The 19,879-nt window shown below is 41.0% G+C and overlaps 1 protein-coding gene across 3 annotated transcripts; it reads right to left on the bottom strand.

Annotated features, from left to right (window-relative positions):
• Positions 1 to 866: 866 nt before the first annotated feature.
• Positions 867 to 18,977, bottom strand: ndufv3 (NADH:ubiquinone oxidoreductase subunit V3). 3 transcript variants are annotated; one of them, XM_067228853.1, is made up of 5 exons: positions 18,875 to 18,977; positions 6,393 to 6,489; positions 3,123 to 4,546; positions 2,876 to 3,092; positions 867 to 1,169 (listed from the first exon to the last, which is right to left on the bottom strand). In XM_067228853.1, the coding sequence occupies exons 1-5, from the start codon at positions 18,917 to 18,919 to the stop codon at positions 1,000 to 1,002; spliced, it is 1,953 nt and encodes a 650-aa protein (XP_067084954.1). In that variant the 5' UTR covers positions 18,920 to 18,977; the 3' UTR covers positions 867 to 999. The 3 variants fall into 3 exon arrangements, with proteins under 3 accessions (XP_067084954.1, XP_067084962.1, XP_067084945.1); XM_067228861.1 differs by having other exon boundaries at positions 2,876 to 3,074; XM_067228844.1 differs by having other exon boundaries at positions 2,876 to 4,546.
• Positions 18,978 to 19,879: the final 902 nt, after the last annotated feature.

Below are 19,879 nucleotides of genomic sequence, written 5' to 3'. Positions count from 1 at the left end.
TCTTTAGCATGCATGCAATTAAAGATTATAATGCATTATAATCATACCGGTTTTTATTTTAGAAATATATTTTTAAATACTGTCCCACGGTCAATCAATCATGCGAGGGACAGCTGCCCATCCCTCCCCTTGTCTTGTCAATTGTCTACCGCTTCAACTGTAGAAGGGGAAAGCTCGGGCGTTGTGTCTATCTACCCCATACTTTTCCAGAATCCTATTCCGTCCCTAAAACACCGACATATTTGTGCCTCCTTTTAACGAATTGTTCCGTGCTTTGCTGTTGCTTCACTAATTAACAACATCCATTTATTCTTTGGTGTCCGTATTGCCCTGGGCCTTATAGAACGCGGCCCTGATTGATTGATAGGGATTGGAAAAATAAGATTTTGAGTGACAGTTTACCTGAGTGCCAATCTTCGTCATACTGACACGCGGCTGCAGCAATCGGGACCCACAGCTGTTGCATTGCGTCATCGCGTAAGCACATGCATGGCATTTGTCTCATGCATATTTATAATATGGGAGATGTGTATAGGTGTCTAGGCACCCTCCTGGGATGCCGAACTAATCTGAGACCACTGTTCTAATACAAGAGCTGAAACAAAAACTCTATAAGATATTTAAGCATATTGATTTATACCATTATCAATGAGTATTGATTATAGAGGATCCATATAACCAACACTGGTCAAAGTTTCTATTCAAATGTTGGTAACAATTTGATGTGCGTCAACATCACTGAATCCAGTTGATATGATTTGGTAAAGATAATTGGCATTCTCTGCACTGTTCAAATGAACCCATTGGAAAAAACAAAAAAACCATAATCTTTCTGCTATTAGAAATGACAATCTCTTAAGCAGAAAAATAGCTAGCTGTATTTTAATAGTTTGTGTAGTTAGTGTTTTTCACTATCACAATCATAAGCATTTCTCAAGGACGGCAGAATAGAGGGAACATCCTTCAAAAAGACAGATGTTCCTGACTGGTAAGTGCATCTCAATGTCTAGGAGAAGGTCTGCCGGAGGAGGGCTGTGGTAGACGGTACTTGAACATCTCCAAATCCAGGTCTGCAAATGTGTAGGGGTTGTAACTGTGGTGTTGGTAATTCTTATATGTGCTGATGTCAAATGGCTCTGGCTCAGCCTGTTGGGGTGCTGTTGCTGCTTCTGAAAGGGAAGAGGAAAACAAACACAGAAGTAAGACATCTAGAACGGGCATCTTTTGTTGTTGCTTTTGTGTCTTGTTTTACCAACATGTTCTTACAGATTAAATTGAGTTTTTTCCTCAGTGAAAGAGAATAAAAGGCAAAAAATAGATTTATTTTTCAGACAAAAGTGAATAATTGTGAGTAAGACTAAAGGGACATTTACTTTAAATTTGCAATACTGCAAAAAAAAATATTACTTGCTTATTTGAAACTATAAACTGGACAAAAGAAAAAAATATTGTACTCCAATACAAATCAGGTCATTCACATAATCAAAACAGACAGATTAATAAACCCATTCCCATACAAAATCATGAGCAAATCGACATTGAGTAATTTTGAAGTGAGAGATAGAGTGAAAGGAAAACAATGAATGGAGACATAATGACAACAATCGTCTTTAGATCTCAATCACATCCAGCTTCTTGTGGAATTATTGTCAAAAGATGTGAGGCTTTCAGACTGGAGCTCCATTCTGGTTTGCTGTGTAATTACTGTTAGCATGTACTCTACAATTTACATGTATCTTGTATCTGTAGATGTACTGTTCGTTTGTACACAGTGCACAAAACATCCTTAGCAAATAATATTAATCAGATATAAAACGGAAATTTATTAATGCAACAATGCAAAACACTGGATGTAAAATAGAAATAAAGAATTATTTAAAATTAAGAAATAAATGCAAGTCTGAGTCAGAAAGAGGGAGAGTCAAGTGCAAGAGATAAGATTCAATTTTTGTAGAGATGCACCAATAAGAAAATTGGCCAATACTGAGACGATATTCATTGGCCGATATCGATGTTGAAACTTTTGTAACCTTATAGCCTGTCATAAATTTTATAAAAATGTTGCTTCTGATTATGGTTATTTCTCTATATATTTTAATAAGAAAATACTTATACCCCAATTAGACCGTATAAAATAAATTCAAATGAAAAATATCATTACAAGAGGAAATTCTTTTATCCTGATCAGAAACCTTGAAATATGCCCACATTTACTATTTTAGAAAAGTTAGGTAAGCATGATGCCTTTTCAGACACCAATCGGTCGCAAGTAATTGGGAATTTTAAAGTAGTTGGCAGATAGAGTAATACGTTTTCTGCCTGTGCTACCCCGAGTGAAGGAGGTGGATTAATTGGTGCATCCCCAGATTTGTGCTATTTTTTGTGTTACAAGAATCCAAAATTTGCCTGTCAAATACTAAATTATAGCCCCCCCTCATCCCAATAATTGACATGCTATAATGTGATGGTCTGGGTAGCTTGTAGAAGGGAACATTTGTTAGACAAGGACCATTGACAGGCAAGCCTGAAAACACCAAAAGAAGACACCAAACTCAAGCTTCCTGGAACTACTGGAAACTGTAGTTGAGTGCATTAGGAGAAGTTCAAAAGCAAGACAACAGAGCTGTGTAAATATTCATGCAAGTGACTGTTAGCCAAACCTCTGTTACATAAAATGCTATTTTGAATTGAAGTTTCTAATGTGAATCTTGAAAAATTGGTTACACTGTCTGAAAACATTGCTCAAGCATTCGGGAATTTTACAGATTTCTACCATTTAACAGTATGTGTTCAGAATGAAATTGGAAGCATGAACATTTGTGGTTGAAAAGGTCCACAGAGAAGACAAAAGGGTTTAGGGGGGTGTGGTGTGTACCCTCAGACGCCTCAACCGGTTCAGGTTCTGCCTGGGCCTCTGTCTGCAGCTCCTCTCCAGCAGCTTCAGCCACAACTGGGGCAGGGTCTACTAGCTCCTCTGTGCTCTCCACTGGTGGAGCTTCAGATACATTTTCAGCAGTAGCCTCAGCAGCAGGGGCAGCCTCAGCAGCAGGGGCAGCCTCAGCAGCAGGGGCAGCCTCAGCAGCAGGGGCAGCCTCAGCAGCAGGGGCAGCCTCAGCAGCAGCCTCAGCAGCAGGGGCAGATTCATTTGTAACTTCATCAGCAGCCTCAACAGCGATTGCTTCAGCTGCAGGTTCAGCTGGTATGGCTTCTGCAGCAGCTTCTGCGAGAGCTTCAACTGAGATAACCTCCACTGGAGCCTCAGCCACTGATATAACTTCACCTACAGCTTCTGCAGGGACTGATTCAGATGCATCTTCTGCTGCTTGGACCATATGCACAGCTCCAGCTATGCTTTCTATAGTGGTCACCTCAACTCCTGGAGCCTCTTCTGCCATCAACTCTTCAGGTTCAGCAGCAATCTCTAGTACAGCCTCTATCAACTCTTCAGAGCTTCCAGTTAGGGCACCATCTCCAGTGACTTCCAAGGTAGGTTTGGCTAAAGTTTCTGGAGTGACTGTGGGAGCTTCTTTAACTGCAGTTACTTCTGGTGCAGCCTGTGCTTCCACAACTCTGTAGTCTGCCTCTGTAGTCACTGTTGATGTGACCACAGGCACAGCTGACAAAATATCTTCAGCCGGCATTGCTGATACAGGCCCGGTCTCACCAATATGGTCTTTAACTTTCTGTGTAGCCAAGTCAGCTTCCTTTGATTGACCATTTGTTTTCACTTCAGACTCCTCATCGTCAGACTTCTCATCGTCAGAGTCAGAGTCACTAGATGAGGAAGAGGATACATCAACAGGTGGGGCTCCAAGCTTAGAGGAGGCAGCAGCAGCTACAACTGGATCAGCTGTAGAAGAGGCTACAACTGGAATGTCTTCATGAAGAGCTTCAGCACTTGGGGCAACTGCAGGCTCAGCCACTACAGGAGCTGCATGAGTAGAAATATCGGAGACTGTGGCAGCTTCAAAAACCATAGCTACTTGGGTGGCAGGAAGCTCTGCTCTCATTACTTCAATGGCAACTAATTCTCTTGCCTCCTCTAGACTCACAGGCTCAGAATATGGAAAAGCCTCAAAGACAGGAGCTGAATCCATGACGGGTGCAGAAGAGGCAGAGGACTCTTTCCTGGCTACAGTCTCAACGACTGGAGTAGGTGCTTCTGTGGCTGTTTCTAGAGCAAATGCTGATGTAGTGGCCTCCTCAGCCACTGGGGTTGTGGTGGCAACTGTAACACTTTCTGACAAGGGTACCGAGTCTTCCACTGCGGCAACTGGAGGGGCAACATCTACCACAGTACTAGCAGCACACTCAAGTGATTCCTCTGTGGTCGCTTGCTCTTCAACCAAAGCAGATGTAGCTTTGGCAACGGCAGGTGCTGCTGCTGTTGTATCTACTAAAGTTTCAACAGTAACTGGGCTTGTCAGCGATTCAATCTCACTTAAGGCCGGGGTTTGGAGAATTCCAGATGCAACAAGCTTCACTGGAAAGCCAACAACAGTCTTGTAGGCTAGTAGTGAAGCCCTCCCGTCTGGAGCCTCAATAACTGAGGAAATGGCAAATGGGACAGAGAGAGACTTTCAATGAAAAGTACATAGTTAATGGTATACTTTATTTCGATTGGGAAGCTTAGATCCTAACGGAACTAACAAAAAAGAAAAAAACTCACCATTCAATGTCCCCTACTACAGTATACCAACCTTAAGTGAGATATAAGTGTACAGGTGTGTGTGTACTGTCTATCAATAATACATTTTACATGTGTCTTTTTTCCACATCATGTACGTGATTCCATGGCGGGGGGGGGGCTGTTTAATATGGGTGGTGCGCACGTGTGTGTGTACAAATTAGAATGGGTATAGTTTCCCACGATCAGAGAAAGAACCGGGCAGTCTGCAAAGTTCATATCTTGCAGGTGTCCTCTCTATAATACAGTGTGCAGTAGGCTACCGCGATGTTTGGATGTTTGTGGTGGTAAGACAATTTAACAGAGAAACAATATAGTAAATTTTGATCAACATAATATAAGAAATGTATAACATAGGAAACAGCAGACAAATGAAGGCTACATAATCATTTGCATAAATGTAGGCTACCACAGCATTGGCCATTTGACTAGAATAGATATGGAGATTGAACAAGTACTTCATAGATGACAGATCATTTCAATTGTGATCTGAGAAATATTAGGTACCAAAACCACTTATAAAAACTGTCATCAACAGCTGCATCACGGGCATTGCCCTATAATTCAAGAAATCTGTGTGTCACCGACATTATCGCGGGCACTGTGGCCCATAATACCAGGAAAATGTGTGTGTGCCTCCAATTTTATCACAGGCACTATGCAATAGTGCAACAAACTTTTGAACATATTCACTGTCTCAGCCTGTGCCTAGTCTTTTTTTCCTCTCCTCCTTTGCTCTCCTCATCTCTTTCTTGACTTCTGATCCAAAAAGAGAAAATCAGATAAACTCATTTGAAAATCAGATCAATAGTATTTTAATACATTGCTCAAGTAAAGTCGTTCAAAAACATTCTCGGTAGCTAGCTAGTGCTATCTTAAGTTAGTGCTATCTGGAACATTTCACAATTTATGAAATGTATAATTAGTTAGCCATGATCAATAAATAATACATTGCAAATGTTAATTTAAACTGTAAAGTATATCTCAACGTTAGCTAGTTAAATCAAACCTTTTTCTAGTTCTCGGTAGTGTAATGCGATATATCCTCTGCCCTGTTTGTCACTGCCTGACTGAGCAGAGGAGAAAATGCGTTGCTGTACTTGCGATGATATTTATTAAGTCATGACTGTGAGAGATTGACGTCCTGTCACAGTTCTAATTGCTCATCCTTCTAACAGAGCGCGGACGACTGTTCATTTGAGTTCCATGGAGCTAATAGCTCCGCAGTTGTAAAATTGCGATTTTGTGACATTTAATAGAATTCCAAAGCAGCGGCAGCAATGGTTCTGTAGAGGCGGGCCGCTGCTGCATAATGCATGTAGCCAAAACACTGCATGGTTTCAATTTTCCTTAACCTACATGCCCCATGACTTACTGCAACTACTTAAAATAAAGATGCAAAGATAGATATAAGTGACGCAAAATAAGATAAATAAAAAGCACCAATTGGTTAATACATAAAATTAATCAAATATGGAATGATTTCAGTCATTGATGCCATTAACTTTGACACCTTATAAACACAACAAAATGACATCAACATTTTTTTTGTATTTTTGGTAGTAACTGAATTGGCATTGTAAGAAAATAGCATGGTAGTACACACTTTGTCTAAGTCCAGCTTTGATCAGGTAAGAAAACTGTTAAAGCATTGAAAGATTAACCAAAACACAAAAGGTAATAAGAAGGAAATCAATGGCCTTACTCTTAGTTTTCGCTTTTTTAGCTGGTTTCATCGGTTCGTCCACCTGGGTGCAGAATGATGGGGTCCCCAAAATGCCCCAGCTCTCGAGCTGTAGACACTATTTAAAAGCAAATCAATTCATACTAAAGATATGGAAAAACTAAACCAACATGATATCCACTATGGGTCAACTGACTGAAAAAGTAGGGTGGGGGGGGGGGGGGGTTAAAATAATTTCTTCGTTAATAATTCGTTACACAGAACTTTATTATATTTAATAATATTTATCAAAAATGAAACACACGCCCAAATCAAAATACACACATTTAACACCCTATACGAAATTCTCACCCCATTCAAGTCCTATCTGCCAGAAACGGAAGAATAGAAATGAGTTCCCTTATCCTGAGACCCGCTTTCTTACCTGCCTGTTTCTACATTTGTTTGTCCATCTCACCTGTTGCTTCAGCTGGCTCTCTCACAGCAGCATGTTGGATGCTGTCCTCCTCTCCCTATTCTTTCTTCAATGCCTAACGAATCTATCTCTTTCTCTGCCTGACCCCGTCTTTCTGCTTGAGCAGCACTGGTTAAAGCCTGAAATATTTCTGGGGAAATTGTGGGGTGTAGTAGTTACTGCACTACTACAGAAGTGTAGTAGTTAGCTAGCTCTACAATTTATCGGGGCTAGGTCTGAATCTAGGAGAAAAACGGAGCTGCCAGCTGTAGGTATAGCAGGTAGCAATGCTAGTGCTAAATAACCATTTAGCTGGTCGGCTCCATGACACCGGTAAGTAGGGCATGTGAGATTGCTCACCAAAATTACGAAGAGGAACCCACTTGTCTAGAAGATTAAGATGTTCATAGGTACCTAGCGAAAAGTAACCTCAACTTTCCTAGACTTTTAGCTATGGTACTAATGCTAAGGGCTCGCTGATATCGCTGTCTGTCTAGAACGGCGTATCTATGCGTCGTTGCTAATGTTGTGACTGCGTGTCTGTATGTGAGAGACGTGTGAGTGACCGAGAGACGGAGGGAGAGCAGGGAAAGGAAATGCAGCTGAACGAATAAACTGCGTGTTTTAAATAGCTTTGTTATTAAAATAATTTAATAACAAAACGCAATATGTGGCAGCCGGTGTTGATTCTGTGGCGCACCGCCACGAATTAGTGTATGTGTGGGACACACATACGCCTCCTCATTATCATTTAAAGATACAGAAACAGAAAAGGCACGTCCTGAGGAAAGCTCATTGTGGGACTGCTCGTAGTGGCTGTAATTCTGCACCAAGGCTGAATTTCAGGAAAGAGACTTCAGATACAGTATTAGGGGACCACTAAGGCCTATATAAAAGCATCCAAAAACAGCATACCATGGGACCTTTAAGTTATTGTTATAAATATTGTTCAGTAATCTTGTTTACATAAAGTGTGGCGTGGGTTGTGTGGGTGCTGCTAATATATATGTTTAACATTTGCCAAATTCATTGTCAGTGTTTCCCCTAGGTTTTCAGTTTGGGGGGGGGGGGGGCCGCGACAGGCGGGGGCGACCATGTACACAGAAATGACATGCTGTCGTGTAAATAAGAAAAATAACATAAGGCCATTTAGTTTGTTTAATAAAAGAGCAAGCTATAGACCCGTTTTATAGGAAAGGTAATTTTTATTAACTTGACCTTCCAGGGGGGGCGGGGGGTGCCGTTGGGGGGGCGGGGCGCCCCCTTTATATAATGGTAGGGGAAACACTGATTCATTAGATGGTCAGCTCAAGCTCACCCCAGCTTGCGAGTCCACAGCGCCACCTCCCGTGCACCAAACTCCCTTCACCCTGGCAGCCAGTAGGATGCCATCTGATATAGTGGAGGAGTGTCACAGGGCTGTCACAAGTTTATAGTGACAGGGTTGCATTCCTTTGCAACAGTAGAATCACCATGGTATAGGGAGATGACCAAGGCCCTTAATCCACGTTACACCCCTGTACTGGACTGTTCCCCAGACTGTTCTGTCCAACACCCTCATCCCTGCATGATATGAGGTGGAGAGGCAGAATGTTATAACAGAGCTGGCAAATGTGGGCAAGGTAGCCATCACAAGCGAAGGGTGGACTAACTTAGCGCAGGACCACTACATCACAGTAATGGGCCATTACAGCAGCCAAGGCAAACTTCACCAAAAGGTCTTGCAGACCAAAGCTGTCTACCGGGTGCAGACGGGGGAAAACAGAGGCAGTGGAGATTGGGGAGGTGTTGGAAGAGTTTGGCTTTGCGCACAAGGTGGTTGTGATGACCGTGGACAATGCGTCCAACATGGATGTTGCTGCGAAGAGGCTAAACATCCTCAAACTTGGATGCTTTGCCCCCTCCACTTTGCAGCGCAAAAAGTCTACAGCATTGACACAGTGACCCGGTGGGCAGCAAAATCAAGAGTGGTCATCGTGTGGATGGAGCGATCTACAATGGCCAAGACTGTGCTGAAAGAGAAGCAGCTCCTCCTCAAACTTGCTCAGCACACCATGCTACTGGAGGTCAAAACTAGGTGAAACTCTCTCTTCCTGATGGTTGAGAGATTCCTCGAACAGTATCCGGCTCTCCAAGCTGCAGTGTTGGATCCACGGCTGAGAAAGCCGATGGAGAGAGACAAACTGGATAGGATCACAGATCAGGACTTTGTTGGAAAAATTGAAGATGTAACTATTATCCTGTATAAGAATGATTCTGAGTTCAGTATACCTTGGGTGCAAAGACAGACCTAACCCCAAATCTGAACTCTGGGTAAACATACAAGACCCTTATCTTGGGGCTGAGGACTAAGCAGAGGGGGGTTTTGGTTGTTTTAAGGAGATACTGTGTGACAAGGACTATAGGTGGAGACGCAAGGTCTAGTGACCATTTGCTTGACACCTATGTGAAGGAGCTTTTACGACATCAGGACCGCAGATCCTGTTGTTGTGTTTCAAATCAGGGTTGATGTCGTAAACACGCACGCACACGTGCGCCAGGTCTATGCAAGGGAGCCAATGAAAGAAGAGCCATGGGACATTTGCATGCCTTTGTTTTAACCAATGACTGTCAAGAGCGGGTCTGTTTAAATAGGTAGCTAGCACAACATGCTAGCAGACAAACTTTGTAGCACAATGGCGTATGATGTTTTTGTCTCCTTGCGTCCGGGCGCAAGTAATAAAGCTTTCTTAACTTGTTACGATACCGCTATCGAGACTAGGTAGGCCAATATAATGTAACTTATGTCTCGAGAGAGGTCATGTCATTTAAATCAAATCGCTGGTGCACAAACATACATCGATTGTCTAATAAAATTACTAAATTCAATCGAATGGCCTGCCAACCGCCTTTAAACTAAAAAAATTCTTATTTAATTGGCTTACGGCCTACTTCGCTTCATTTCTCATTTTGTTGCTAGCTACGATGGCTGAACGTAAGCAGTCTGCTTGGCTACATTTTAATAAAGCCAAAGATAAGGACGAAGCAACGTGTAATATATGTTCAAAGATCATTTCTGGGGGGGGGGGGACACTACTGCAATGAATAAGCACCTCAATGTTGTGCATCAGCTAAAGGTAAAATGCATTCGACTGTCTTCGAGAAGCAACAGTGACAACTCCAGCTGCCGGACAATCCTCCTCCTCCACCCAAGGTATGCATGGTGAGCGCAGTCAGCGCACCCCAACTTCGTAGCAAGTAGGCTATCCATCATTGACAATAATAAGCCTCAATAATAAGAGCCAGGGCTCTACAGTGCAACTATTTCACTCGCATATGCCCCTAAAATTTGAACCAGAATTTTTTTTTACAAGCACAGTCAGTGCTTGTAAAAAAAAAAAAGTCAGTCACTTTTTGTCAACCAACCAATCACAGTCATTTATATTAGTTACTCATCCAGGTTGTGGATATTACATCTGTAGTGGACAATTGTAGAAATAAATATTTATATTAGTTTACGTTTATATAATGTGATGAGTGTCGAGAGCTAGGTGGACAATAATTGTTTTGTCTCTTGGTTTGGTCCCAGTTATTGTCCCAAACAATAACTGCAACTGCCCTTCGTTTAAACTACATAGCTCTGTCTCTTGAACCACTTGATGCTACCGATTAAGCTAGCTAGTTGATAAATTTGCTGACATGAAATAGGTTTGAAAAGGATTTGCTAATTATTATGTAGGTTGACACTATGCAAGTTCGACACATGTAGCCTCTATGGAGAGTAAGTAAGTAAGTAAGACTTTATTTATATAGCACATTTCCTACAAGAATTGTAGCTCAAGGTGCTTTACATAAAATCAATAAAAACAATAATACAAGTGATAAATAATTCAAACAATAATAAAAATCCCAATAAGATCTCTGTTCAAGAGAGAAAACAACTTTAAAAAGTAGGAAAACCCTTTTGAGATAAAATTACTTAAATGCTTTGGTAAAAAGGTAGGTTTTAAGCTGTCTTTTAAAAATGTCTAGAGTGTTAGCTTCCCTAATATTTATGGGTAATTTGTTCCATAGTTTTGGGGCGTAATTGACAAAGGCCGAATCACCAATCTTCTTATGACTGCTTCTGGTGACCTCTAATAGGCCTGCATTTGATGATCGCAGTGTTCTAGCTGGTGTGTAGTTTATAAAGGAGTTAGCAATGTAGCTAGGTCCTTGTCCGTGTAGAGCTTTGTATGTGAGGAAAAAGACCTTAAAGTCAATTCTGAAGGTAACAGGGAGCCAGCGTAAAGTAGCTAGGACAGGACTAATGTGTTCTCTCCTTTTAGTTTTGGTTAATAATCTAGCTGCAGAATTTTGAATGAGCTGTAGTCTTTCAGTGGTTTTCTTGGGAAGACCAGTGAAAAGTGCGTTACAGTAGTCCAGCCGGCTGGATATAAAAGCATGAATTAACTTCTCTGCATCATTTTGGTTTATGAATGGTCGTACCTTTGCTATATTCCTCAGGTGAAAGAAAGCTGTTTTGGTCACTTTATTAATGTGAGAGTTGAAATTCAAATCTGAGTCCAGGATTACGCCGAGACTCGTCACCTCTGGTTTAAGACAGGGGGCTAAGCCTCCAAGATTCTTAATAAGCATCTCTCTTTTGGATTTGGGGCCACATAGTAGGACTTCGGTTTTGTCTTCATTTAATTTAAGAAAGTTATCATTCATCCATTTGTTTATTGCCAACAGGCAGTTTGTAATGGAATTGATGGCCCTTGCATCGTTGGGTTCAGTGGATATATATAGTTGTGTGTCATCCGCATAGCTATGGAAATCTATGTTATGTTCTCTGATTATGTCGCCGAGTGGTAACATATAAAGAGAAAAAAGTAATGGACCTAAGCAGCTTCCTTGAGCAACCCCGTAGCAGTTCTCATGTTTCTTGGACCTATGGTCACCTAAACTAACATAAAACTTCCTTCCTGTGATATATGATTTCAGCCAGTTCAATACACTATCCGTGAACCCAATAAGCTTTTCCAGTCTATTGATTAGGATGTCGTGATCAATTGTATCAAATGCTGCACTGAGATCTAGCAGGATAAGGATAGAGACTTTATTTGCATCAGAGTTTAGTCTGAGGTCGCTAATTATTTTGGTGAGAGCAGTTTCAGTACTGTGATATTTCCTGAAACCTGACTGCGAGACTTCCAGGATGTTATTTTCTTCAAGAAAAGAATTTAATTGGACTAAAACTATCTTTTCCAGTACTTTACTAATAAATGGGAGGTTTGATATTGGTCTGTAATTTGCAAGTAGACTGTTATCCAATTTGGGTTTCTTTAATAGGGGCTTTACAACAGTTGTTTTGAAGGCATCTGGGAAGACGCCAGTTCTAAGGGATGTGTTTATAATCTCTAGCACCGGACCTGAGACACTATCAGACACTCGCTTAAAGAATGTTGTGGGTATAGGATCAATATCTGAGGTTGTGGAGTTAGATTCGCTGACAATTTTGGAAAGTTCACTAAGTGTGATACAGGTAAATGTGCTCATGGTTATGTTGCAGAATCTACTGATGTCAGTTTCGACCCCACTATTAATAATACTCGCTCTAATCAAAGTTATTTTGTTCTTGAAGAACAAAGCAAGCTCTTCACATTTAACTGCTGAGGATGGAGGTGGGGCAGGGACAGTGTTTAGCAGCTGGTCAATGGTGGAGAAAATAACTCTGGAATTTCTGGCATTTTCTGTAATAATGTTGGAGAAATATTCTCTCCTTGCTAGACGGATGGTTTTGTTAAAGGTGGTTAGTGTATCTTTGTAGATATTGTAGTGGATAGTGATCTTTGTTTTCCTCCATTTTCTCTCTGCTGCACGGCATTTTCTTTTCGTTTCACTAACATTTTTATTTCTCAGCCATGGGGAGGTTCTGCTTGTGCACTTTTTGGTTTTCAGTGGTGCAACAGAGTCTAACACAGATAATAGTGCATCATTGAGGTTCTCTACCATTTCATTCAGAGAGCAATCATGGTAAGTCGGCTCATATAGAGCAAATTGTTCAGAAAATGTCATCATAGCTGTATCGTCTAAATATCTTCTATGGACTAAGAATTCTTTTTTGGTTTTTGTTAGGATAATTTCCACATTAAAAAGTATATAATGATGGTCTGAGAGGGGTAGATCAGTTATTGAAATATTATTGATATTTAGTCCAGTTGTTATCACTAGATCTAGTGTGTTTCCGTGCCGGTGTGTTGGGTCTGTTATGTGTTGAGTTAGATTGAAACTGTCAAGGAGATTTAAGAGCTCAATAGTTCTTGGGTCTGCTTTTTTATTTACTTGGATATTTAAGTCTCCGTTTAAAACTACTTTGTCATATCTAGTGACACATAGTGATAATAGTTCAGAGAATTCTTGTATGAATATTGGCGAGTGCTTGGGTGGCCGATATATAATAACAAAAAGTATTGATTCGGTTTTGAGCTCTATAGCAAGATATTCATATGATGTGAATTCACCTAGCTCAGTGATTTTGAACAACAGTTTAGAGGAGAAAATAGCTGCGACTCCTCCACCTTTTTTTGATGTCCTTGAAACTTGGTGAAAGCTGTAATCAGGCGGACACGCTTCTATCAAAGTTGCTGTTGCCGTGTCATTGTTTAGCCAGGTTTCTGTTAGACAGATGCAGTCTAAGTTGTTTTCTTTGACCAGATCATTAACTAGGAATGTTTTGTTATTTAGTGATCTAACATTTAGAAGGGCCAGTTTCATCTGTGGGGTATTAACAGATAAAACATGGGTAGATAAATCTGTTGGAAGAATATGGATAGTTCTGTGACTTCTAACACTAGTTTCAGGTTTCAGAGTAATTTAGCTAATCTAGGGAGTCATGTGGCTGAGCGGTTAGGGAATCGGGCTAGTAATCTGAAGGTTGCCAGTTCGATTCCCGGCCGTGCAAAATGACGTTGTGTCCTTGGGCAAGGCACTTCACCCTACTTGCCTCGGGGGAATGTCCCTGTACTTACTGTAAGTCGCTATGGATAAGAGCGTCTGCTAAATGACTAAATGTAAATGTAAAGGCCGAATTATACTTCTCCGACTCCGTTACGGACAGACGGTCGGACGGATTGGTTGAATTTATAGTACTCCGAAGGCTGTGGGTGCTGAAAACAATTCACTGCCAGAAGAGTAGGTGGAGCTGCACTGCGATGCTAGCTAGGTTATCTAAAAGTCGGAGCAAATTTACAAATTAGCCGTTTCATCAATAAAATAAGCACATTTTCAGCAACTACACTGCCCATTTCTCGTCACATTTTAATTCAGATGCTGATTTACATGTACTGTTTCGCTGAAATATGAATTGTAAAAACTTACAGCAATGGCGGTCAAAGGATTCGGTTCGTCTTGTTGGTCACGGCAACCCCACCCCCATCCCTGACGCAAGCGGTTCTTAATACGGCCCAATCACAGCCAAGGGGTATCCGTAAAATGACGGACGGACAGACAGGAAAATCAGGAGGTGCACGTAGAGCTCTCCGAGGGGCTCGGAGAGGGCACAGAGAGGGAGTTCCTCGTTGGAGAGGGCGTTCCCTGTGTCCGTCTCCGTAAAAACGGAGAAGTATGAATCGGCCTTAAATGTAACCTAGCTGGTCTCACCACTTTCCCCACTTATTCACAGACACAAATAGCCCTTCGCTCTTTGCGCACTTCAATCCTGTATTCTTCAACATGTATGGCAAAAAGCAAAACTCTGCTGTGCCTTTGCACATAAATGTTATGCCAGTAATCATCTACGTTACATATCAAACATGGACCAATTAAAATGGAGATATTACGTCATTACACCAGCTACATTGTAAGCGTAATCCCGCGACAGAGCGGCGGATGGATTTTATGTACAAATAATCTACCAATTGGTGATTTAGAAACTATTTTGGGCTTAATATTGAATTGATAAGTGTGGTTGAATTAATGCCGACTGCAAGCCATTTGCCTTCATATTCAATTGAGAAGTGTATGTTTTAATTGTTGCTGACTGACAAACATAATTGGCCGCTATGCAATAATTAAGGATAAAGATGGTTGCATTCTGATGCTGGACATTAACTTGTGTGTGCGTGCGCGAGAGTAGTACACGATATGTCATCCTGATTGTAAATTTCTTGTAAATTCTGTGCGTGTGTGCCGCGCTTGTGCGTAACGTTTACCGTTTTGACGTATTAGCCTAAACAATAAATTAGGTAATCTGGCTTTCATAACTCAGTGCCTAGCCTCTTAACTATGGTTGCCACATTTGAATCGTGAAAAACAGGTGTTGTGCCACCCGATGCATGACTCTCTGGATAGGCACCCCCTCGCGGGAGCGCGCGCAAACCACTCGGAATCAAAAAGTGAAGGATTTCGTCTTGATATCGCAAGCAAACGAAGGGGAGACAGAAGTCTCACATTATACTTTGTTATAGAATTTGTCGTGGGCCGAAAACTGCATTAAACACCCATTTAAACCTATGGGGCAAACTTAGGCCGAAAGAATACCAATTGAACAAGGTTGCTTTAATATATGTGTCCACTAAGCATAAACTAAATGGCACTATTGATTACACGATCATGTAATCGAAATGATCGTCATCAGAGGTCATAACGAGAACATTACATATTTGAGTAAAGAGACAATTAGCATACGAAGACAAATCTTCCATTGAAGGACCCTGAGTGGGTCCTGCTGACCAGATAGTGAGATATTTAACTGACGACAGGAAGACTTTGAACGGCTAGCGCAAATAGTGCCAAACTTCTGAGACCGAGGCAAACTGACATACACTGTTTAGATCGATACCAGAAAAGTTATTCACACAAGCAGGTTCAAGGTACGAATTATGGGACTGCCTATCAACTGTATAAATGACTGCTGTATTCATGCATTGAATTGGGTTCTCTCTGGTGCTTGGAGAGACGTAACGAATGATCCTTTGTTGATGTCAATAAACGAATAAAGGAATTTTTTTTTGCAGTGGGGGCAGGCCTGTCCGAACACCCCCCCCCCCCCCCCACTCAAAAATAATAACAATAAACTCACTATTAATTACATTATCTTAATGCCGTGTAACTACTTCAGCATAATAAGGCACCTAAAATACAAACGTGAGCAAGGGCGTTCAGCAATCGCTATCGAATCAACAGCCAAGTGCAATTTAGCTAGCAGTTGAAGAATATAAACAACGACAATCAAATCACCAGTTAACTTAATTTACATTTTCACGAACTATAGACTAATACAATAACAGGCTTAAATGAACTGACAACATAAGTTATACGACTTAAAGTTCTCAAGGACGCCCACACGCGATCTCAACTGGCTAGTTATCCTCCGGACAGCGGCAGTCTCTTTTTTTTTTCTCTCCCCTTAACGCCGAGTGGCCCACACGCCCGCTCGCAGTGTGAAGCGTGTGTCCGTGCTATTCTCCGACATGCACTCTTCTGATGGACGGCCTTTTGTATGGCCGTATTTCTGATACCGTGATACCAAATCAACATAGCGGAAACACTGGAACTTGAACAGCCTCTCCCGAGCCTTTCTTGAGAAGCAACCTGGTTTTAGCGGAAGCTAGCCACAACAAATTCAAGAGAAGAATGTCGGTTATCTGTGTAAATATCAGATGCTATTTTCAACACAAAATCCTTCAAATTCGTCATTCAAACCATATAGTAACGAACGCAAACCAACATTCTTGCTCCATTTGACATCTCATTCTGAGGAAATATACCCCAGCTATGATTACCAAAGGAAATGTATTTTGTGTAGCAGGTCCAAAGTATTTCACATGGCTCTTCATACTAATGTATATGTTCAAAGGCATGTGATTTTAATGCAGTTAGCCGGCCCGTAGGGTGGGTTACTCAGACCAGGGTTTTTCCTGCATAGAGAAAATTTTGGCAAGCGTCAAAGCCGTTTTCCCGAGCGCCAATGACAAATCCCGAGCGCCAAAGTCAAAAAAAGTCTGAGATTATTTTTTATTTTTTTTTAAAGCTGTGTTCATCACGCATGCAATGCCTGTCAGCGAATATGTTCTCAATAGTATGTTTCAAGAACACTCGTTCTGTTTTGATCAATAGTAATCGAGTTGATAAGCATGTCTTCTTGTCTGATCAATACGCAACTGTGAGGTGCGCGAATGGACAGAGTGGCCACTAAACTGTCGTTCCGCTGCGAGGGCCAGCCCAACGTGCACGAATACACCTGTACAAATGACATTTCCACTCAAAATGCTGACAAAAGTTTGATTTACGATTTCCAACGCAGCCTCCATTGGTATTCTTAACCTGGAATGATAATATATAGTGCAGTGTTTCCTCTAAATTTCTGCCGCCACGATATTAGAAATCAGGCTGTACAAAATTTTAGGCCGTCTATCAGCAGTGATTGTTAGAGTGCATGTTGGAGAATTGCACGGACACGCGCTTCACACCGCAGTTGAGATTGCGTGTATGCGTCCTTGAGAACTGTAAGTTGTATAACTTATGTTGTCAGTTCATTTAAGCCTGTTATTGTATAAGTCTATAGTTCTTGCAAATTTAAATCAAGTTAACTGGTGATTTTCGTTGTTTGTATTCTTCCCCTGATAGCTAAATTGCACATGTCTGTTGATTCGATAGCTGCCCTTGCTCAGGTTTGTATTTTAGGTGCATTATTATGCTGAAGTAGTTTTAATGAATAAAAAGTGGGTTTATTGTTAATATTTGCTACAGAATGCTTAGCCTATTAAGATCAAATGAAGCAGACAGTGTACATGCTTCAGAGTGGCCTACCTTAATCGATAGGCTAGGCTACTGACCATTTACAAGTTATTAATTGGCAGCATTTATGCCATTTAGAACTTACTTTATGCGTGTAAGGTGTCTTTAAGTAGCCTAACTTTATTGCTTTAGGGGAAATAGGACGAAAATATGTGCAATATTACATTAGCTATTAGACTATTACATTAACCTATTCCAAAATGTAGGTTTAGTTTCTGCGGGGGAATAAATACATTGATTAGAAAAAAAGGAATATATGTATTTATTTTTATTTTTTTGGAGCACCGAAGACCCATTTTGACCCAGGAAAATACGTCTTGTTTTCCGAAAAATACGGTAGCCTACCAGTAAAAGACCATAGTACATCAGTATAAAATTATTACTTCTCACATTGACATCTAGCCTATTAAGTAGGAGAGCAAAATATAATTCCTGAAATGTGTTTTGATTTTGGTGTGCCACCCCAAGATTTTCCCTTGACCGATCTGGCCACCCCTATGAAAAATGTCTGGGGGCGCGACTGAAAATAGCATCTGATATTTACAAAGATAACCAACATTATTCTCGAATTCTATAACAAAGAAAGTATAATGTGAGACTTCTGTCTCGCCTTTGTTTGGTTGCGATATCAAGACGAAATCCTTCACTCATTGATTCCGAGTGGTTTCGCCCGAGCTCCCGCGAGTGGGTGCCTATCTAGAGAGTCATGAGTCGGGAGGCACAACACCGGCACACTCGGACAGAACACTAGGACGACGAAGTCGTACACATGGACAATCTTCGCTGTGTTTTACCCATTTACGGACACAACATTGGATGTTTTAACATAGCCAGGAAGAATAGCAGTAGAAGGACGTTTTATTTAAAACTATGACATTCAACTTGAGAAATACATTTTCAGGGCTGCGAACTTTTCCAAAAACCTTGGGGTGACATTTGGCTGCTCTGCATTTTCACAAATACAGGCCAGGGGTCAATTTGTGTCCAGGGTTATAATAAAAAAAAAAACAGGACAGTTGTTCAAAACAGAGAACAATCCCGGGAAAACCGGGTGGCAACCCTATAATAGCCTACTAGTTGGCTTCTGCACCACCGCAAAACGAACGTTTATATACAGGCTACTAGCAGATAACTATAGCTAGCTAGCAAGCTATAGGTCAGGAAGGACATTACAGATTTCTGGAAAAGAATAGCTTTTTCTTTATACAACCACGCGTTAAAGTTCATTTCATTATTATCTCAGAATGATAACAATTCTGCGCACATTTGGTTGTTTGAAAGGCATTACCTTGAGAGACGTCAGTCGTCCTACTCGAAGTATTGAGGTCGCCATTTCTGTATCGATGGACCACTCGGTAGCCTACTACCCAAGCCCCCACCCATCGGCTTGAAGCAACGGCCCCGGTGGATGTAGGTGGTATTGCATTTCTTGTTAGACTTCCGGCTCTTCCGGTCGTTTTTATTCTATTACTCCAGTCAACATTTACAAAACTATCTCCCCCAATAATTTTTGTATGATTCTCGAACCTGGCTCATACTACTAGCTTTTTCATAGAATAATTTTTCCAGATTTTTGCTAAGTTTGAAACCATTCCGAAATGGGTAAACTAGCACCCCATTTATTTGCTTACATCAATAAAAGTTGCCTGCAAATGTGCTCGCGGATACTAACAGGGTACGAGCACAAAAGTTCACATTGGCCGATAACCGATTTACCTGGAGCTGAATGAGCCATATTGAATGGAGAAATGGCTTGAGTTGCCTGCCCTGTTGTAGCAAGTTTAGCAAATGGTTGTTACACATACATGAAATGTTGTTATAGTTTATTCCCGTTATTTTAAAACAGATTAGATTTTTCTGTCAAGAACGTTTTTACGTTCATGACATGATAGCAAATATTATATTATGTTAAGCGTGAGCATAGATTGTTGACATGTCTATCTGGAGCAAAGACGAAGATTAATACTTTGACTGATAACCACAATAAGAAATGATATAAATATGATTAGTCTTGCCTTAAGAAGCTTTTGTTAAACACACCCATTATTCTTTTTTTTAATCGTGTCATCAAGCCAGACTGCTTTTGTGGGACAATGAAGGTCCTCAGTGACTATGTTTCACCCCCACTTATATCTGATGGAAACGTCTTGTATATAGGCCTAGTTCTGTTAATATGCCCCTTTCAAAGGCAAATGTTAAATAAAGTATATTTTAGACACGCTTCTCAAGCTTTTATTTATTACATTATTTCCAAGTCTTATTAGATCACGTTATATCCATTAATAGGCGTTTG

Source organism: Osmerus mordax, chromosome 2 (assembly GCF_038355195.1).
Source record: "Osmerus mordax isolate fOsmMor3 chromosome 2, fOsmMor3.pri, whole genome shotgun sequence".
Lineage (NCBI taxonomy): Eukaryota > Metazoa > Chordata > Actinopteri > Osmeriformes > Osmeridae > Osmerus > Osmerus mordax.
The sequence above is the reverse complement of the archived record's forward strand: the minus strand, read 5'-3'. Positions and strand labels throughout refer to the sequence as shown.

Excerpts from the sequence above, each read along its gene's own strand:
- ndufv3 (XM_067228844.1), bottom strand. The coding sequence starts at position 18,919 with ATGGCGACCTCAATACTTCGAGTAGGACGACTGACGTCTCTCAAG. Across the intron at positions 6,490-18,874 it reads GACGACTGACGTCTCTCAAG|TGTCTACAGCTCGAGAGCTG; the intron begins GTAATGCCTTTC and ends GCTTTTAAATAG. Across the intron at positions 4,547-6,392 it reads TAAAAAAGCGAAAACTAAGA|TTATTGAGGCTCCAGACGGG; the intron begins GTAAGGCCATTG and ends CCATTTCCTCAG.